At 36.8% G+C, this 20,407-nt stretch overlaps 1 protein-coding gene and 1 non-coding gene across 4 annotated transcripts in view; both read right to left on the bottom strand.

The window, feature by feature from the left end:
- Positions 1-1,752: 1,752 nt before the first annotated feature.
- Positions 1,753-20,407, bottom strand: part of LOC149025334 (RNAse THREE-like protein 1) — a 143,148-nt gene continuing 124,493 nt past the window's right edge. For 2 of the 3 annotated variants that reach the window (XM_089145564.1, XM_089145566.1), the window contains 4 exons: positions 6,957-7,286; positions 2,854-3,076; positions 2,637-2,751; positions 1,753-2,539 (listed from right to left, as the gene is read on the bottom strand). In XM_089145564.1, the coding sequence (XP_089001690.1) occupies positions 2,365-2,539; positions 2,637-2,751; positions 2,854-3,076; positions 6,957-7,286 (843 nt within the window). In that variant the 3' untranslated portion in view covers positions 1,753-2,364. The remainder of the gene's footprint in view (positions 2,540-2,636; positions 2,752-2,853; positions 3,077-6,956; positions 7,287-20,407) is intronic. The other variant, XM_089145565.1, reaches the window with a different exon arrangement.
- On the bottom strand, positions 13,957-14,063 carry LOC149025336 (small nucleolar RNA R71). The gene has a single exon (XR_016171887.1). It is a non-coding gene; the product is annotated as a small nucleolar RNA R71 (small nucleolar RNA).

The following is a 20,407-nucleotide window of genomic DNA, read 5'->3' as shown; positions in this document are numbered from 1 at the left end:
CATTGAACTGGTCAGCTCCAAAAAGCTCTCTAAAGAAGGTTTGTGGCCTCTTGTTCCTACTAATACCAGGTACATGGCGAAAAAGAACATGTTCTCATGGATTTTTGTGGAACTAATACAAATGTGTTGTAAGGCTTCAAGCTTGGCATTAGTTCAGAGTCTTCAGACATTGTCAATAAAATCAGGCCCAATAGATAGATAAAAAATATCTATTAAGTGAGTATTTCAAAGTGGGAATCCATTGTAGTTAATTGCAAGCTTTGAATACTACAACCAACAACAAAATAGCACTAATTAAATAAAGGGAAGATTTCCTAGATAGTCAGATTTAAAAAAAAAAAAAAAAAAAAAAAAATTTCACTCAATAAGCTATTTTAAATTTTTTTTACTTCAATTAATTATATTTTTGTAAATAATTATCAAATCTCAAATATTGTGATAATTTTGTTGGTCCAACTAATATTCAACCATAAACTATTAAAATTACTTTCAAGTCCTTTATTGGAAATGATAAAGCTGACGAATGATATGAGAACTGCGAAAAATAAAATGTAGGTATTGTCGGCTCTAGAATTGCCTAGAGGTTTAATGAACTCATAAGCGTTTCTCACAACTTTTTTTTATAAATGAATTAAGAGTAATTTGGATAGCTTACGATAGAATATTAATTGGACAAAAAACTTTAGTTAAAGAATGTAGAATTCAATAATTATTTTCAAAATTAGGATCCATTTAAGTAAAATTTTTAAAAAATATATAGTTTATTTTTGTTTACAATCTGACCATGTCAAAAATTTTCCCTTAAATAAAAAACTGCATTTACAGCAAGCTAAGAAAACATCATTTGTTGTGCACAATAGTGCACATAGATACCAAACAATACGCTGAAAAAGCAATAAAATTACAAGCCTATCTTGGACTTTTTAACATTTGAAATCATGTGTTACATTTAAGCCTATTGTTTGGCATCTATATGCATTGCCGTGCACAACAAAGGATTTTTTTTTTTTCAAAGGTAGTAGTAAAAGTGTCAAACCAAGGTGTGATATCTCGGTGAAGTTTGCCAGTTCGCCGATTTATCGCCGATGTTTCAAGTGGAACATGAAAAGTTGAGGGTCAAGAGAATAGCACCATGTCGTCTGATCCACAGTTTCCTTTTTCCTCCGCCGGTAAATTCTATCGTTGAGGGCTTGGGGCCCTTTGTGAGATCGTCTTCGCCGTTAACATAAGCAAAGAAAACAGTTTAGTTAGTAATATTTCCCTTATGATTTGGTGGTTTAATTTTGTTTTGATCTTGTTTTTGTTGTTTTCATTTAGTGTTTAGATCTTGCCGTCATGGTTTGAAGTGTGATTGAACAGGTGATCTTTGAAATGATGGGACTTGGAGTCGCTGGATCAGAACGTTAGAAAAGGTTTATAGGCAAAGTATTCTTGAAACTGATGTGAGAAATTGAAGAAGACAAGCGTTCAGTCAGCGTTGGGTATGGGTTGAATCAACCCTTTTTATTAGCCCAGCGAACTTGGCATTTCATTTGGAAACAAAGTAGTTTAACATGCCTTTACCCCCCCCCAAAAATAATAAATTACATGCAAGTGAACAACCGCACCAAACATGCACCCCTCAATCATTAGATTTCAAAACTCGTTATACAAAAGGGGTAATATAGTCATTTACCCTAAGCAATGTACTAGTCTCTAGAAAAAATGAAAATCATTTCTTCCTACCTTGAGAATCGGGAAAAAAAAAAAAAAAAAAAAGCATAAATACTCTTCAGCTCTCTGTATTTTATTTATTTTTTGTTAAGATCTTCAGCTCTCTGTTCAAAATGCCTAAAGCGAGAAGTGGTTGCCATGTTGACAGGAAAAGGATCAGGAAAGCAGCTAATTCTAAAAGATCTATTGCCTCAAGATCATGAAGCAAGTTCACCCTGAAGTTGTTGTTTCCCTACAGTCCATGTTTCAAAAAATGTCCATTTAAGAAAACCTCAAGAAAGAAGGACGTTTCATAAGAAGAAAGACGTTTCAGAAGGAACCAAAGCCCATCACCAGCTCTGAGAAATTAGTTGTTTTGCTCTAAACACTTGGGTTAAAGGACTTAAGAATAGGCTTCACCAACCTTAAAGAGGAGGAAAACAACACATCTTGTGCAATTTTAAAGAATTTTTTGCTTGATATCTATGTAACTTCAAATCCCCAACACCATATGAACACTATACTACACTAGCTATCACAGACAGCACTGCTACTAACTCTACTCTTTAACTTCTTTTTAATCAAGCTTTATCTTTATTTCTTTATTATATATATAAAAGAAGAAAAAGAAATAAAGAAATGAAAGAAACGTTTTTCCCTTTGTTTTCAGAATTAGATGATGTTCTCATATGATCCGTCATTTGGTAAGTAGCCTTGATGCTTTAAATACCATAAAGCCCCTTGTGCTGCGTGTTCTGCAGCAGCTTTCTTGCTTGGCCGAGGTGCACCGAAACTCTCAAAACTTGTTGAAGCCTCATCCATGCCAACAGTAACCTTGAAGGTGAATCTGTGCATGGTTCAAATTACACGCTTAGAAGAAAAATAATTGCTCAAGAGGTCTATTTTGTACTAAATCAGACCTGGTTTTGAGAGAATGAACTTACAACTTGAGGTGATCTGGTCCTTCCTCTTTGCAACATTCAAAGTTAGGAGGTTTCCAATAATTAATGGCACAAATATTATACAAACATGATCTTGCTGATAGTTTGCACGGCACACCTGCACAAATCGAGAACAATAAATTGGCAAGATTTGGTTTATGTGTATTATGACTCGTAACCTGCAATTCACAATTCACAAGAGCATTTAAACAAACAATACCCGTGGACTGTGACTTTTTCTTGGAGCTGTTAACTGGGGAAGAATCTTGCAATTTCGTGGCTTGGACACTGCTATGAACAGTAGCAGAAGAAGCTTCTTGCAGAACGTAATCAGGAACAACCACGTTTATGGGTGATTCATCGTATCCAATAAGCTTTGCTTCCTGTTTCCTGTTTGCATCCAGAAATTTCTCTGTTCTGCTTTTTCGACCGTACCCTTTTTTCTGCATATGAAAATAGAATTAACTCCTCAAACCCACACAACAACTAAAGAGAAAAAAGTGGATTTCAGGGAATAGGGTAAGATAACTAAATATCCATATACATATATCTCCACAGCTCGGAGGTTATAAGGATATAAGATTACAAACTCGTCACAACATGCTTCGATTTGAATCAAACAGAACAGAGCAGCTAACATCACCAAGGTCCCAGAAACGACAGACGAAATTCAACTGTAAAACACCACCTTTTCTCTTGATAAAACGGAGAAACACGAAATGGGTAAGAACAGATAGAATCAATGAATCGAAACCTGATGGGAAGGCATCAATGGCAAGAACATCTCTGTAGGATTCTCCATGGCTTCTGGCAATGATATCTGTTACTCCACGGGAGTTTTCAGATGAGAATAAGAAAAACTCAAATTTAGCCGCAGAAGAAATCTGACAAATGCCATTGCACAGAACCAGAAGCTCTTGTTATTTGTGTTTTCTAGACCTAGAAGAAAGTGCATCTGAGCATGACCGCCTCCATACAGCAAGCCACGTATCTCACTTGAAAAGGTACGTAGCAAGTAATGGAGGGGAGATCGGTGGTTGGGACAGTTGGAAGCTGTTGCATCTTAATGGATTCAAAAGTCTGGTACTTACTTTCATTGGAGAGAAACTCCCAAAAAATGTCAAATAAATCATAGATTTGTTATGTAATGCCTTAATATGATAAAATTTATTAGATTTATCATAAAGATGATTAGAATGTTACACCAAACTGAATCTTATAACTCAATAGACATACATTATAAGATGAAAATATTAATCTGGACCATTAAAAAATCAATTTCAATCAAACTATAGTGTAACCTCCAAAATATTTACAACCCAAAAAACAACTTCAAATGTACGTGATCCAATACATTGATTTCTGATTTCAAATCAATCCATTCATTTGAGTACAAAAGTCAAAAAAATAAAATTGGATGCAGATATTTGCACTAATTTTTTTTTAACAATTTTTGATAAAAAAAATGTTGTTTTTTTGTAAATAAATTAAAATTTCATTCAAAACTACATAAATATAACAAATGAATACATGTATTTGACACCAATGTTTTTGTTTAAATTAAATTCTTTATTTTTTCTATGAAAACAATCAAATTTATCAAAATAACAAAAAGACAACAACAACATGAGACCAAGATTTGATGCAAATGTATATAGCATTGCATATGCAACTTGTGATCACAATTCACAACTAACAAATAGTTCAAAAATACAAGACAAAGCTTTGCCAAGGCTTTGTCCTGACTAATCCGGTGTTCGACCCCACCTAGCTGTGATGGGTGAGTCTCCCAGCGAAAATTTTTTGCATCCACAAGGTTTCCATATTAGAACCTTGCTTAAGCGAACCAAGCTGCTTACCACTTGGACCAACCCCTTTGGTTGTACCTACTTTTCTATGAAGGAAAAAATGTATGAAGAGTACCAACCTCATACTAGGGTTACTAAGTTCTTTTACCTTGTAAAAAAAGATTAGGACTGGTTAGAATTAGTTGAACCATGACTACGGCTCAAATAGCTCCTAATAGCACTCTTGACTTAAATTTATTTAGCCGTGCTGCCCTATGTATAGCTTTGGAGGGAGAAGCCCTCATGTGTACATTAGTAAAAAATAGTATTTTTACGTTGGATAATCACCTATATAATTTTTTTTTTAAATTTCTTCGTGAAAATAATACTTCATTGTTTGCGATACCAAATTTCAACTTAAAATTATTACAAAACCAAAAAAATATAAGAGATCTTTTTTTTTTCGGTAAACAATATAAGAGATCTTAATGTATAGTATATGTTCATCTTCATCTGAGCCTGAGTCTAAATTTAAATAATTTTTTTTTTCTTTCACCTAGATTTTATGTAAAAATTGGGGAAGTCCTTAGAATTTTATTAATATTAATAGAAATTATTAATAGAAATTAAAAAAAGTTTGAATAATTTATTTGTTTTCTTTATGTGCTTCGTTTAATAAAATGTTAAAATCTACTAGTTCATAATGAAGGACCTAAGAAAGAAAAAAAAGAAAAAAATTGATCTTTCACTTCATTTTGATTGTTAATAATGGTAAAAATAAAAGGTAATTTGCCTTTGCAAAATTTGAAATATCAGGAGAAAAACGGAGATAATAGTTCACCTTCTTGGGGGTCAGAAATGAAACTTTAATAAGGGAATAAAAATAAATAACTAAAACACATAAATTTTTGCATAAATAATTATAGAAAATGGATAGCAAAAATAAGGTATATAATCAAGATGTCTTGTTTCCTCAACGACTGAGGCAGCCGGCGCCGGCCCCGCCGGTGTTAGCACGCAGCCAAGTTGTTGGCCATCTGCTAGTGCCGGCAAGGATGTTCAATGCACGCTGGACGACTTGCTGTGCAATACAAGATCAACCACCACACATGGTATGATCCTCATTTGATACCCAATTTTGTGTACTCTAATACCTAAGATCTTTTATATCAATTTCAATCCAGTGAATAAAAGCTTCAATGAGCAGATGAAGTTTAGTTATATTGCATATAATAAATAATTACAAAAATACATATCAAGGCGTTAAAAGAGTAAGAATAACATTATTAGAACTATACTACAAGATCATTTCTACCAACTTCAAATCATCATTGGAACTCCATATGAGGAGTTCCTTCGTGTAAAATACATCACTGTTACCGTAAATTTGACTTAATTTCATGTTCTAGATTACTTTGTAAGTGATCTGCTAATTTTAACTGGGTAAGAAACAATATTTTCTCACACATCTAACCAATACTTATTTAGTGCACATAATCAATCCTGTTAGGGGTATTTGGCCACTAAGATCTAGTTACCTATTTATAGGGAGTTCCTTTCCTCCTAATATGTAGTGTGGACTATGGAGCAACTCATTACAAGTAAAACAGATTGGATTTTTAAGGTGCCAAAGTGAATTTGTGCAGAGAACCAGATAAATGGTCTTATGTACAACAATGTATTTTCAATGGGTAACAACAGTAGGAGACTTCCTTATTGTTAGCCTTATTGTTAGCTATAACTACAAAGTATAAGAAATAAAAAGTAACAAAAAAAGGCCGTACCCAGTATACAGGGCTCCTGTGTTTAGTAGGGTCAGGAGAGGGTTGGATATAAGCAGCCTTACCAAGAAGCTACAAGAAATGTTACCCAAAAATTCTAAACTTGACTAGATTTCTCAAAATCTATATCTAGAATAGAAGGGAGACAGTTAGTGCCATATCATACACAGGTTTTTAGAAAATCATAAGATTTTAAATCCTCATTGGTTACAGCTATTATGGACATCTTCCCTTCAAATCGATTAGAATCTTGGACGAATACTTTTAGCACAGTGTGAGAACTTAACAAACCAATGCATGATATGGGGTCCCTGCTATTACTGATAGATAGAAGAGGCTATGTACTAATACAATATTGATATCAAGAGGCCTACTATATTGGCCGGGAAGTATATTTTTCTTTCATGGGGCAATGCCTGTCACAACCGTTAACTTTACAGGTTGCAGGTTTGAAACATGCAAATAGCCACTCCAAGGAAGGAAAGAAAAGGTAGGGTGTGAGTGGGTGGTGGGGGTTCGGGGTTGAGGTTTAAGGTTGTAAACATTCAGCCCTCCCAGACCCAGTAATGGTAAGGAGCACTGTGCACTGGGACCCTCTTTATATTTCTCTCTCTTGATGTTATTTCTGTTGCTATTGCCAAGGCTTACCATACAGAATCACAAAGAAATTGGTTCGAAAGCAAAGCTAAAAATCCTTTGTGAGTCTATCAACCATAGGAAACAGTCAAACATATTAGGGTGAGTAAAAGTTTTACCTTAAGTTTCATGAACATTTGTTGTGCAGCCAGTTTCTCAGCAGTCCTCTTGCTGAGATTTGTCACGCTGACACTAAAATCAATTTCTTTTCCAACGACACATGCTTTAACTACAAAAGCTCCCCCTGTCTTTGAATTTGGGAACTGCAATTTCCACTTATGGTACTGGCAAAGTTCATTGAGCTGCTGCTTAATAGGATTATACTGCAGGCTTGCAAAGCTCGTTATTAGCTCCACAAAAGATAGCATTAGTTCCCAAACACAGTCCAAGTTAAAACCAGTGTCAAGAAGCACAGCACCAACATAGGACTCGACCAGATCACCAAGAACCTGAACCACCAAAAGAGCAATGTTAAACCTCAATGATTTAACATCAATTGACAGTAAGAACTCCAAACTTTAAATCATGGACAAAAAATTTACATTATTTTAGACATAGGACATACTGTTATGATAGTTGCATGTAGTGGCCAAGTAAATGAGAGGACAAGCACAAGAAAGTTGAAGAAAGGAAGATGTGTAGTAAAAAACTTAGTTTCATATGATTGTAGTTCCTAACTACTCAAAACATGGAAAAAGCTGGCAACGTAAAGTTGTGAAGACCGACACATCAAGTGGCAAGATTAAATCAGAGAAAAGACAATTTTTAAAATGTTACAAAAATGCAAGATAAATATAACAATCTCATGGTCATAAGATTGCAGAAATGATTATGAATGTACAATATTTTTCTCCTCTAAAAACAAGAGAGAAGGGAATTTTCCATCACTACTCAGATTCCTCGGAGAGGGGGCAGGGTGAGCTTGACATTAATGGAAGAAATATACTTCCATTAGTTTTCTGAACATGTTTATGCTTGTAATACCAACCAATCTCTTCCATTTTAGGTCATCTATGAGCTCATTTTTCAAATATTGGTGCTCAAAACCGATCCTGAAACTGCATACAATGGGTGTCCAGAGAACCATGTGAACCAGAGAACCAGGTTTCACAATATGCACCGCTGTTTAATCATCATCTAAGTTTCTTGTCTCGCCCAATCCTATCAAGATTTTGATTTCCCTTCAGGCCTTCCGATGCGGAATATCAGCAAAAAGAGAAGATGGGCTTGTTGTTTTAACTTACATTTGGTTTAATTTATTGGAACCTATGAACCTATGGTCGAAGTTTGGTTTTAAGTTGGGGTTAGTTTGTGTGCCACTAGTATATATGGGTTATGGGCTTAGTAATTTTTAGTCTACCCTCATAATGAGACAATTCTACAGGTACAAATATTAGGAATTTCAAGTAAAATAGAATTTCGAGCCATGGCTCATCAAGTATGTAACTCACATGGCTTAAGCAATTGCTCAAGAGTTGGAATTTGGAATAAATGGATCCATGCAGCCCTTCTGTAATAACAACACTGCTATAAGTGTTGCTAACAATTCTGTGTAACATGACCAAACAAAGGATTAAGATCGATAGGCACTTCATCGAAGACAAGTTGGATTGAGGTTGCATTTGTACTTCCTAGAATTGATCAAGTAGCAAATATGTTCACCAGGAGTCTCATTCCTTAACCAGTTCGTACCCTTCTGTGAAGACTAGAAACGCTTGATAATCATCCTCCAACTTGAGGAGTGCCACAGTTTATGTAACTGGGTAATTTTTCATTGGTTTATTAAAAGTCGTCATGGAGTCGTAGCTACATATTTTACGTATTTACCTTTAACCTCCCTACGAAGATACATTTAATCCAAAATTTTTGTTTAATGAATAGGTTAGTGAGAGGAGTAGAACTTTACACCAACAAGGCAACAACTATAGCTCACCTTCCTTTTCTTTCTTTCTTGTTCATCTTTCTTCCCTTCTCTTCTTCTTAGCTAATGCTCCTTTCTTTTTACTAGAAGGGATGCATAAGTAGTTTTCACTAGAGGAACAGTTGCACTGTCCAAGGAAAGAAGAGAAAAGACAGCCATTCAAAAGGAAGACAGAGAAAAGCCAACCTTGGCATCCATAAAAAACTATTCTTTTTTTTTTTGGGTTGGGTGGGTGGGGGTGGGGGGTTACACCTATTTATATGAAAAAGAAATCCACAAGAGATCTTCGAAATGTAGGACTTTTCTACTTTAACATTTCTATCAATATCAATAGGCCTCTAAAGTGTTTAATATCAATTTTGAATCCTAAATCTTCTAATTAACTCATGCTCTGCACAAACAGTAAAATAAAGTATTTAAGAAAGAATTTTCAGATACCAATTACACTTTTCCAAAAAAATTGAAGGATATTAGGATGCTTCTATTTAAATATTCTACAATTCAAAGAGCTTAGTAAGGAGCATTTGGGGGAAGTTGCCAAATGCGATTGTAAAAGCTCAAGATGCCAGCATGAGTTAAAGTCCAAGCGTGGTCACTTTGTGCAAATAAATCAAAAGGCAAAACTTCAGTCATCCAGCTACAAAAGTCAAACCTTTTTGGCTTACAGTAACCACCTTTTTCTTATTTTAAATTCTGAGAGCAATTGAAATTTCTTTTTCTAAATTGATGACAGGATACTGAGAAATGTAATAGAAGGAAGAAGTTAAGATCAAGGACAACAATCATCAAGGGTACAGGACCAAAGGCACAAAGAAAAGCATAAAAGCAGAAAGACTACTTCAAGCTCCCACGTCTCTGTAAAAAAAACAATTCTGACCAAAAGACATGCCAACATCGGCTAGATTTATGTGAAGAACATAACCAACCTACCCTACCCTACGGTCCCACCAAGTAAACACAACAAATTGATATCAATATTTCCTCGCTTAAGAAATACCATTCTCTCCCCCACTGAAGAATTCTTAAGTTTAGAACCATCCTTCTATATACTTGAATTCATCACTCCTCTGATGACCAAAGTGTCCAGGATCCCCATTATGTTGTTGAAAACTTACCATACCCTTTACTGAAGTGAAAATAATTTCTTACTAAGTAGGTGGCACTAGGGAAACTGTAATGCTAAATACAGACTCAGGGCCTGATGATCTGGGCAGAAAAGGAATGGATGGATTGGAATTATTGGTTTACACTAGATAAGGTCTACTAATAGAAAACAATAGAATCTTGATGGTCAAAGATTAGACAAAAAAGAATGGACAAGGAACTCAGAATTGGAGTGCAAGGCTTTGTGGCAGAATACTCTCAAATCTGAGTGTGGTTTTACCTGAAAGGGGAGGTTATGGTAAGGTGGATTAGTGGACAAAATCCCAGGAAACCTAATGGATTTAGTGCATGCACCATTGCTGTACTGTTTATGTGACAAAATTGGGTACACAGCATGTTTAGGATTCAGACAATGATGATAGAAAACTACTGAAAAAGTTTCCAAACAAACCAATCAGAAAGAGGTACTGAGAGTTGCATATGAGTTGCTTCAACAAGTTCACCTGTTGATGTCCCTGATTCACAACACAGTCACTGATATAACCCTCTAAGATGTACTCATGCCACACTACACAGAGTCTGACAACCCTGACATAGCACACTCAACCAGGGTCTCAAACTCTGCTTCTAAGAGCTGCTATGCCTAATCTCACTGTTCAATTGCATACAAACTCAACATAGAGTTGAATATGTTTAAATTCAACACCACACCAATCCATGCACCCCTAGTGGCATGTGTTATATATGCAAAAACTGTCCATTAGCCCTCAATTCTGTCAACTGCGGATCTAGGATACACTGGAGTTGATACTTATCTGAGGGATGATAATCCTCTGATTTGATCAACTGTCTACTCTAGTGAATGAGAAAGCACCATTTCCTCTGTTCTCTCAACATACCACACAGCACGCAAAATTTAGGCCATTAAATTTTCAATACATGTTTTCTAGTGTGGTTTGCCGCAGCATACCATGATGAGGAGACCTATCACTCCACATACACAAATGCAAGAAGTTCCAGAATACTTCCCAATCATCCAAAAACTGTTTAGCTTCTTTTCAGTGCTACCATGCAGAAGCTGCAATATCACCTCTGTTCAATGTCAAAATGGCATGAATCCAAATGCACTAGAACATTGAATTGAAGAGCAACAGTATTCCGTTTCCAATTCCCTCCAAAGATGCCATTTGGATTCCCAAAATGCCCTCATACACACTCACTTTGTGAATCTAATCAATCACAATTCTGATGGCATATCCCCTTCCCCTACGGTCGCAAAAGGCTTCTAAACAGAGTAATAACCTGTAATGAAGGGTCTCATGTTGCTACACAGGCTCGGATATTCCTATATCACCACCAAATCACTCTTAAATGTTCAAAAAGCCCCTAGGAGCTTTGTCAACACTTCAGTAGGATGCATTGTATTTGACAAACAATGAACACGTGCACTGTGTTGACAACAATGACAACCAACAGACAGATACTGCCATCAATGCTGTGATTCTACGGAAACTTGTACTACAATGACTAATAAAACAATTCATTAACTGAAAGTTCTCTTTCAGCAACTGGGGTCCCTTGATATAGGGTAGGGATCAGCATCCTGAACAATGAACATTCCAATATTGGACAATAACAAAATAAAAACTATTCCTAACTTACAAACAGAATCGATAAACTGAAATAACACAAAAAAGTAAATTTACTAACATGCTAATGCCACTTTAATATTCCAGAACTGGATATTGCTGGACAAGGTCATCTCAAGACCAAGTCAAGGAATTGATCAGCCCTTCCCACTTTGTCTTTTCTTGGCTGCATCACAGTTTCTTCGTTAAACATCCTCTCTCTCTCTCTCTCTCTCTCTCTCTCTCTCTATATATATATATATATATATATATATATATATATATATATTTATAGATTGATAAGTAGGTGTTCTTATTATAGAGAAAGTTATGCTACATGCATTCACCTAGAACCCCCCAAAAGAAAGGGGGTTAGGGGTGGGGGGAGGAGAATCCTATCAAGGAAGGCATACTCTCCTATCCAGTATCCATAATAGGAAAACAAGCCAATTTATTTTCTGTAATAAACAAATGTTTCTGAATCTTTCTTAATTGACTCCTCAAGCTCTCCAAGGAACTCATGAGGTTTTGATAAGCATGCATTTACCATTATTTATTTGATTTAATTTCCCATACTTATTTAATTAAAGAGAGCTAATTGAGTATTTTTGTGTATTTTTCAGGAATAAGGTGATTTTGGTTATTAGAGATAATATGGAGTAAAGTTGGCAAATATTTTAGATATTGATGGATTTTAAATCATGGCATTCAATCTTGCTGCCCAAGAAATCATGAAAAGTGACATCTTAGCCAAATTGGAAACAGGTGGAGGTCTAAGGAACAAGATTGGTAATAAATCTGAAAATCGGGTAAACAGACCTACCTTCAGTATTTTGGGCATATCTCTCTCGTATGAGCTTGGATTGCGGTGATTCAAGATGCTATGGAATGATATTGAAAATATCTACAACTTTCTAGTTTTGAGTTTTTCCAAAATCCGAATGAATAAAGGTCAAATCGACGGGTAAAGAGAGGGGATTCATTGTGTGCGGGAGACATAAAAGAGAAGCCAACCACAGAGAAGGGGAGAAGACGGCGAATGCGGCTCTCATCTCTCATTGCTGAAGAAGAAGACCACAACTCTCTCTCTCTCTCCCTATGTTTCATCTTTATTTTTCTTATGAACTTTGTGATAATGAGTAACTAGTTCCTTTTCTTTGGGATGTAGATGAACCATGCTTATTTCATTAATTTGATTGTTCTATATCTTCTAGTTGATTGTGTTTGAGTTTGGCCAAAGATGTTCTATAGCTCAGCAAACTAAGCGTGCCAAGCTTCCGCGAAAGACAATAGTCTTGCGAAGATAGGGCATATCTAGGAAGACCATCCCTAATTTACGTTGAAGTGTAGAGTTATATCGGTTAGGGAAAAGGATTGGGGATTCGAAATCCCAAAGATCTTCACATATTCATAGTTAACGTTTTTGCATTAATTAGTAGATTTAGTTTAAATTTAGTTTTGTTGAATTCAATCTTAGTGACTTAGCCTTTTAGTTCCCCATAGTTCGACCCCATACTTTCTGCGTGCTAGATTAGTATAGGATTTTGTTTTTGATTGGTTAGCGACATGATCAAATTTTAGCACCGTTGCCGGGGAACCAAAGCACGGTTGCTAGGATTGATTTTTTTTCAATTAGACATAATTTTTAGAGTAATTTTAGAGTTTTTAATTTCTAATTTTTTTTCTTTGATTATTTAACTAATCTCTTTTTCTTTTGTTTTGTAGGTAACTGCAAGAGTAGCGATTCGATAATTAGTTTAGGTTGTTATCTTTTATTTCTTAGATATAATTGTATTTAGGACATTTCAATTGTAGTTTTTACATTATATTGGGTTGTTTAGGTTATTTTTTTTTAAATCCCCATCCCTCAGATCCCACATGTGAAACTTTTGTTCGAAAGATCACGTGGATTGCGCTTCAGGTACGTCCTAAACTCTCTCTTTTCCTGTAGTTATTTTCTTCTAATTTTATTTATTTAGTTTGTTTTCCGTGTGTATGCATGGTCGTCGATCCCTAAACCCTGAGTTGACCCCACTTGACTTAGAGTTAGAAGAGACCTTGGCCAACCTTAGAAGGCCAAGAACCATGGGAAACCATGAGCCTCCAATGAGGCCTTTGAGTGAGCATTTCATTCCTACGATATATACTCTGGTTTCTTGTATTAAGTTGCCTAACATAGAGGCAGCTCAATATGAGATCAAATCTAGTGTGATTCAAATGCTACCATCTATTTACGGACTTGCCAATGAAGAGCCTTATAAGCACTTAGATGAGTTTTTAGAGGTGTCCTCCACGATTAAAATTCAAAACCTCTCAGTTGATGCTTTAAGGTTACTTCTTTTCCCATTCTCCCTTAAAGATAAAGCTAAGCATTGGCTTCATTTTTTGGACAATGTTAAAATTTCCACTTGGGCAGAAATGCAATAGGAGTTCCTTAAAAAGTTCTTCCCCATTGGTCATACCAATAGCATTAGGAAAGCAATAACAAGTTTCTCCCAATAAGAAGGAGAGCAATTTCATGAGGCATGGGAAAGACTAAAAGAATTACTTCGAAAGTGCCCCCACCATGGTATTCCTAAATGGCAATTGGTTCAATGCTTTTATGATGGGCTTGGAGACCGACATAGGCAAATGGTTGATTCTTCTTGTGGTGGGACTTTTATGCACAAGAATGAGAAAGAGGCATGAGAACTTTTTGAGACCCTTAGTGAAAATTCCCAATACCATGCTTCAGCAACTAGGACTGAGATTCCACCCATTGGGCATCCAACGAGGAGTGGTCTCTATGAGATCAATCCTACTGTTGAAATGAAACTAAGGTTGATTTGCTATCTAAGAAATTTGACTATCTCTTGTCATTAGGACAATAAACCCCATATCCATCTCATACAAGTCTCTCTCCACCTAATCAGACTGAAGCATGTGCTTTATGTTCCAGCCTTTCCCACAATGTCACTGATTGCTATTTGGCTATTCAACACCCTGAATTAGTTCAAGAGCATGCACATTTGGCCCAAAGAGTTTCTAAACTGAGCAATGACCCATTTTCCACTACCTACAATCTAGGATGGAGAGACCACCCTAATTTTTCATGGAAAAAACCAATGCCCAATCCCTCTTATCAAATACCTTATAGGCCACCTCCATCTAATATGCAACAAAATGCCTATAGGAATGAGCAACCATCAGCTCTGCAACCTTTACAGAATTCATCATTTGAAGATAAGGTACTAAAGGCACTTAGTGGACTAGAGCAAAATATTCAATTGTTACATTCTCATTCTCAGTCTATTAACAAATTAGAAACCCAACTTGGTCAACTAGTTGATGCCATTAGTAGGAGGGAGGCTAGCCAATTACCTAGTCAACCAATAGGTAACCCTAATCATCAAATTGGGTCTGGGAAAGAACAAGTCCAACCAGTTTTTGTTGTGACACGTAGTGGGAAGGAATATTATTCACCTTTGTCCATTCCTAAGCCATTGCCCATCGATCTTGAGAGTCGAGAAGAGGTTGATTTGACCCATGAGATTGGTGATGATGCACACAAGCTTAGTAAAGAGACACCACCTATGAGTATTACCCATCAATTTCCTCGTAAGGGGTTGCACATTCCGATTGTAGATGGTCCTACTCCTAAATCTTACACTCCCAAAGCCCCCTTCCTTAAAGCTCTTGAGTCCTCAATTCCAGATCCTAGAAAGAATGCTAAGATGCAAGAAATGATTGATTTATTCCAACAAATTCATATCAATCTCCTACTATTGGATGCTATCAAGCAAGTCCCAGCTTATGCTAAATTCTTAAAAGATCTATGCACCCAAAAGCGTAAGTTGAGAACTCAGACTCTTAAAACTGTGCACCTAACTAAACAAGTTAGCTCTATAATTTCCAACCAAGTACCCCCTAAAGTTAAAGATCCAGGTACACCTTTAATTTATGTGTCATTGGAGATCTATCCATAAGCAAAGCATTGCTTGATTTGGGAGCCTGTGTGAATATTTTACCCGGTTCAGTTTATGATAAGTTTGGCCTAGGAGATTTGAAATCCACTGATGTGATACTACAATTAGCAGACCGTGCTACTTGAAAACGTTTTGGTAAAGGTTGATGATCTATATTTTCCTGTAGATTTTTTGATCCTAGATATGGATAATCCAACTACCAATAAGTTACCACCAGTCATTCTTGGACGACCCTTTTTAGCCACTGCGAATGCTTGCATCAATTGTAGATCGGGTGTCATGGATATATCATTTGGAAATAAGAAACTTAGAGTCAACATCTTCAATGCATCCTTAAGCCCAAATAGAGATGAAGAGTGCTTTGCAAATAACCTTATTGATGAGGTAGTGGCGGATTATACTCCAAACATGATTATTGATGATCCCCTATAACATTACTTGACATCTAGAGAATCTGACCTGAATATTGAGGAAGTCAACACATTGTTGGACTCTTCCACTCCTTTAGAGCAGCCACCATTTACAAATAGATTTGAACCTCTACCTCCATTAGCTGCATCTCCCCAACCCTCATCCCTCATATCTCCCCCTAAGTTGGAACTTAAACCTCTCCCTTCCAATCTAAAGTATGCATTCTTAGGGGAAAATGAAACATTGCCTGTCATTATTTCTTCTGATTTATCACCTAGGCAAAAAGACCACCTTCTAGGAGTGATTTTTGAATTCAACTCAGCCATTGGCTGGTCCTTAGCTGATCTTAAGGGCATAGACCCTTCCATATGTATGCATAGGATATATTGTGAGGATGTAGCGAAACCCCGTAGGGATCCTCAGCCCCTCTGAATCCTAACATGAGAGAGGTGGTGAAAAATGAGGTGATTAAGTGGTTAAATGCCGGAATTATTTACCCAATCTCTGATAGTGAATGGGTCAGTCTTACCCAGGTTGTCCCTAAGAAATCCGGCATTACTGTGGTTCCAAATGACATTGGTGATCTTGTCCCAACTCGTACCACTACAGGTTGGCGTGTCTGCATCGATTACCGAAAGTTGAACACAGTCACCAAAAAGGATCACTTCCCCTTGCCATTTATTGATCAGATTCTAGAGAGACTAGTCGGGCAAAGCCACTATTGTTTACTCGATGGTTACTCTGGTTACAACCAAGTTCCCATTTGCTTATTGACCAAGAGAAAACAACCTTCACTTGCCCTTTGGTACATTTGCATTTAGACGCATGCCTTTTGGATTATGTAATGCTCCAGCCACCTTTCAAAGGTGTATGATGACCATCTTTTCTTATATGGTTGGCCAATCCTTAGAGGTTTTCATGGATGATTTCTTCGTCTTTGGATTTTCCTTTGACGAGTGTCTCAACCGGTTATCACATGTTCTTAAAAGATGTGTGGAGACCAACCTTGTTTTAAGTTGGGAGAAGAGCCATTTTATGGTTCAAGAAGGAATTGTCCTTGGACACATAGTGTCTGCACGTGGTATTGAGGTTGATCCGGTTAAGGTTGAGGTTATTGCCAAACTACCACCTCCCACTTCTGTTAAGTAAGTCCGATCGTTCTTAGGCCATGCTGGATTCTATAGGCGTTTCATTAAGAACTTCAGCTTGATTTCTAGACCCTTATGCAATTTACTTGCAAAGGATGCCCCTTTTACCTTTGATGAGAAATGCCTTCATGCTTTCCATACCCTTCGAGATTTATTGTCTAAAGCACCTATTTTGAAATCACCTGATTGGTATCGCCCTTTTGAGATTATGTGTGATGCATCTGATTTTGCTCTTGGTGCTATTTTGGGTCAAAAGGTAGATGGGAAGCTAGTTGTTCTTTACTATGCTAGTAAGACCCTCTCAGATGCTCAGATGCATTATACAACTACTGAGAAGGAATTACTAGCAGTGGTTTTTGCTTTTGATAAGTTTCGTTCATATCTTTTGGGCTCAAAGGTGATTATCTATTCAGATCATACAGCTCTTCGGCACCTTCTCTCTAAGCCTAATGCCAAGCCTAGGCTCATCCGTTGGATTCTACTCCTTCAAGAGTTTGACCAAGAGATTAGAGATAAGAAAGGCTCAGAGAATGTTGTAGCAGATCATTTATCTCGGATTCCTCTTGATTCTATCCCCTCTAAGTTGATTAGTGAGACATTTCTTGATGAGCAATTATTAGCTATATCCTCTACATCTACGCCTTGGTATGCTCATATTGTTAATTATTTTGTTACGGGGAGGATTCCTTTTGATTGGGATAAGGCTACTAAAGATCGCTTCTTCTCCTCACTTAAGTACTATTACTGGGAAGATCCTGAGCTCTTTCGTTATTGTTTAGACCAAGTCATTTGTCGTTGTGTCCCTAATAGTGAGATTCAGAGTATTTTATCCTTTTGTCATACTGTCGCCTGTGGGGGACACTTTAGTGGTAATAAGACCACAGCAAAGGTGCTGCAGAGTGGTTTTTTTTGGCCTACATTGTTTAAAGATGCCCATTCTTTTTGTAGAGCATGTTTTAGATGCCAACAGGTTGGCAATATTTCCCGTAAAAACATGATGCCCCTTAGCCCCATTGTTGTTGTTTAAGTTTTTGATGTATGGGGTATTGATTTTATGGGACCTTTTCCTAAATCATTTGGTCATGAATACATACTTGTAGCAGTTGACTATGTCTCTAAATGGGTAGAAGCTAAAGCTACTAGAACCAATGATCATAAGGTAGTGATGTCCTTCATCCAGAGCCTATTTTTAGCCGCTTTGGCTTTCTTAGAGCTATTATTAGTGACAGCGGTAGTCACTTCCGTCATTGGCGGGTTGGATCTTTGCTGAAGAAATAGTCCATTACCCATAAGGTTGCCACTCCTTACCATCCTCAGACATTTGGTCAAGTGGAGGTTTTTAATCGTGAGATCAAGCGCATCTTAGAAAAGACCGTTAGACCTGACCGCAAAGACTGGTCTGTTAGATTAGAGGATGCATTATGGGCTTATCGGACTGCTTATAAAACTCCTATTGGTATGTCACCATACCGTTTAGTCTTCGGTAAAGCTTGTCATCTTCCTGTTGAGTTAGAGCATAAGGCATTTTGGGCGATTAAGACATTTAATTTTGATATGTTTGACGCTAGTTCTATTCGCCGTCTTCAATTATCTGAATTAGAAGAATTGCGTAATGATGCTTATGATAATTTGCGCTTTTATAAGGACCGAGCCAAAGCTTTTCATGATAAACATATTACTCGGAAGTCCTTTGTGCCTAATCAGCGAGTGTGGTTGTTTAATTCTAAATTGAGCTTATTTCCTGGTAAGCTTCGATCTCGATGGGATGGTCCTTATGTGATTGTTCAAGTATTTCCCCATGGTGCGATAGAGATCCATAACCCACTAAATGGGCAAACCTTTAAGGTTAATGGCCAACGACTAAAGCCCTATATTGATGGCCTTGCTGATGGCCAACTTATTGAGGAGTTGGACCTAGAAGACTTGCCTCAAGACTCTTCATGAGTCTCTCACTGAGTCTGGCTGAAGACTTTAAACTTAGCGCTTTATGGGAGGCAACCCATTTGTTTAGATGTTATTTCTTGTTCTTTTTCTTCTCTTTTATTTGTTTGTTGTTCGGTTTTACTGTTGCATGCTCTATCACGATTTCAAACATCGGGTACACTCTTTCCTCTATTTGCTTCTATCATGTTTTTTTTATATATCTTGCATGCACTGCGGTCATTGCATAATTTAAGTGTGTGGGGGGGGGGGTGTCAACTCGAGTAAGACTTGTTGATAGTTGGTAGAGCATTGTCACAAAGATGAAAAGTGCCCAATTTTTATTTTTTTTGGCTTTGGTAAGATAAATGTTTTAATTCCTTGCTTAGATACAAAATGAGAGTTTAAGTGTTTTAGAAATCCCATCTGATGTAATGAACACCCTCTTGAGAGAATAGTAATGGGTTTTACATTTTGAGATTGAGGTTGAATCGGAAAATAGAAACTCCAGGGAGTCCGAAAGGTCTGACCATCTAGTTGTCTTGTATTACCTTGTGCTTATGGTGACAAGTTGAGACCGATTTTAGACTATTTAAATGTGAAGTGAATTGAAGTATAATGTGAAAGAAAAAAAATATGCAGAAGTTTAAAGGTTAGACCTCTTTCTTAGTAACCGGGTCTTGGTGTCACCAACATCGTGCCTCGCGTCAAACAGTTGGGGTGTCTTTGGTCCAATCTTGGCCTGTAGCCTAGTTGGCTTGAGTAAGTAAATTCGAGGGGTATTCTACACCTAGTCCCTTAAGGCCATTTGGCTTGAGAGCGGTTGACCCAACACTCGTTATATAGGCCATCTAGAAAGTTTAAGAGGCAAGACATTGCACGGACTAGAACTGTGAGCATTAAAGAAATAAGTGAATTAATGTGCTTATAAAGGTGAAATGTCTAAGAAGGTCAATATTGCTTAGATCTTGAGTTGTTGGTATTATTTGGTACCTAGCTTAGTCTTATCTGAGGGTGAACTGGTAGACTGAAGATAAGAGGAGACTTCTTGATTGAATTGTTTGCCTAGAGCTGGACTCAAGAGAGGGTGTAAAGAGCTTAAGTGTGAGGGTGCTTATATTCCCATCAATCTTTAATGGAGTGTCTTTGTCTTAGACTCTGTCTTTTTACTCTTACTATTGCCAGAATAATTAGAAGAGCACTTAAGAATTTTGTGTGTATATTCTCTGCAAACACTCACAAGACACAACTCGTCCACTAGGGTAACCTAGGGGTTTAAAGGCTTGTTGCACATGCTAAGTGCAACCGTGATTCCTACAAAAGTGAGTTAAGTTTTTCTTTATTTATTTTTTGTATTACTTTTATTGTTTCATTTTGCTCGAGGACTAGCAAACACTCAAGTGTGGGGGTATTTGATAAGCATGCATTTACCATTATTTATTTGATTTAATTCCCCATACTTATTTAATTAAA

The sequence above is a fragment of the Hakea prostrata genome, chromosome 2 (assembly GCF_041222555.1).
Source record: "Hakea prostrata isolate BN-2017 chromosome 2, UWA_Hpros_2, whole genome shotgun sequence".
In the NCBI taxonomy this organism is placed as follows: domain Eukaryota; kingdom Viridiplantae; phylum Streptophyta; class Magnoliopsida; order Proteales; family Proteaceae; genus Hakea; species Hakea prostrata.
The sequence above is the reverse complement of the archived record's forward strand: the minus strand, read 5'-3'. Positions and strand labels throughout refer to the sequence as shown.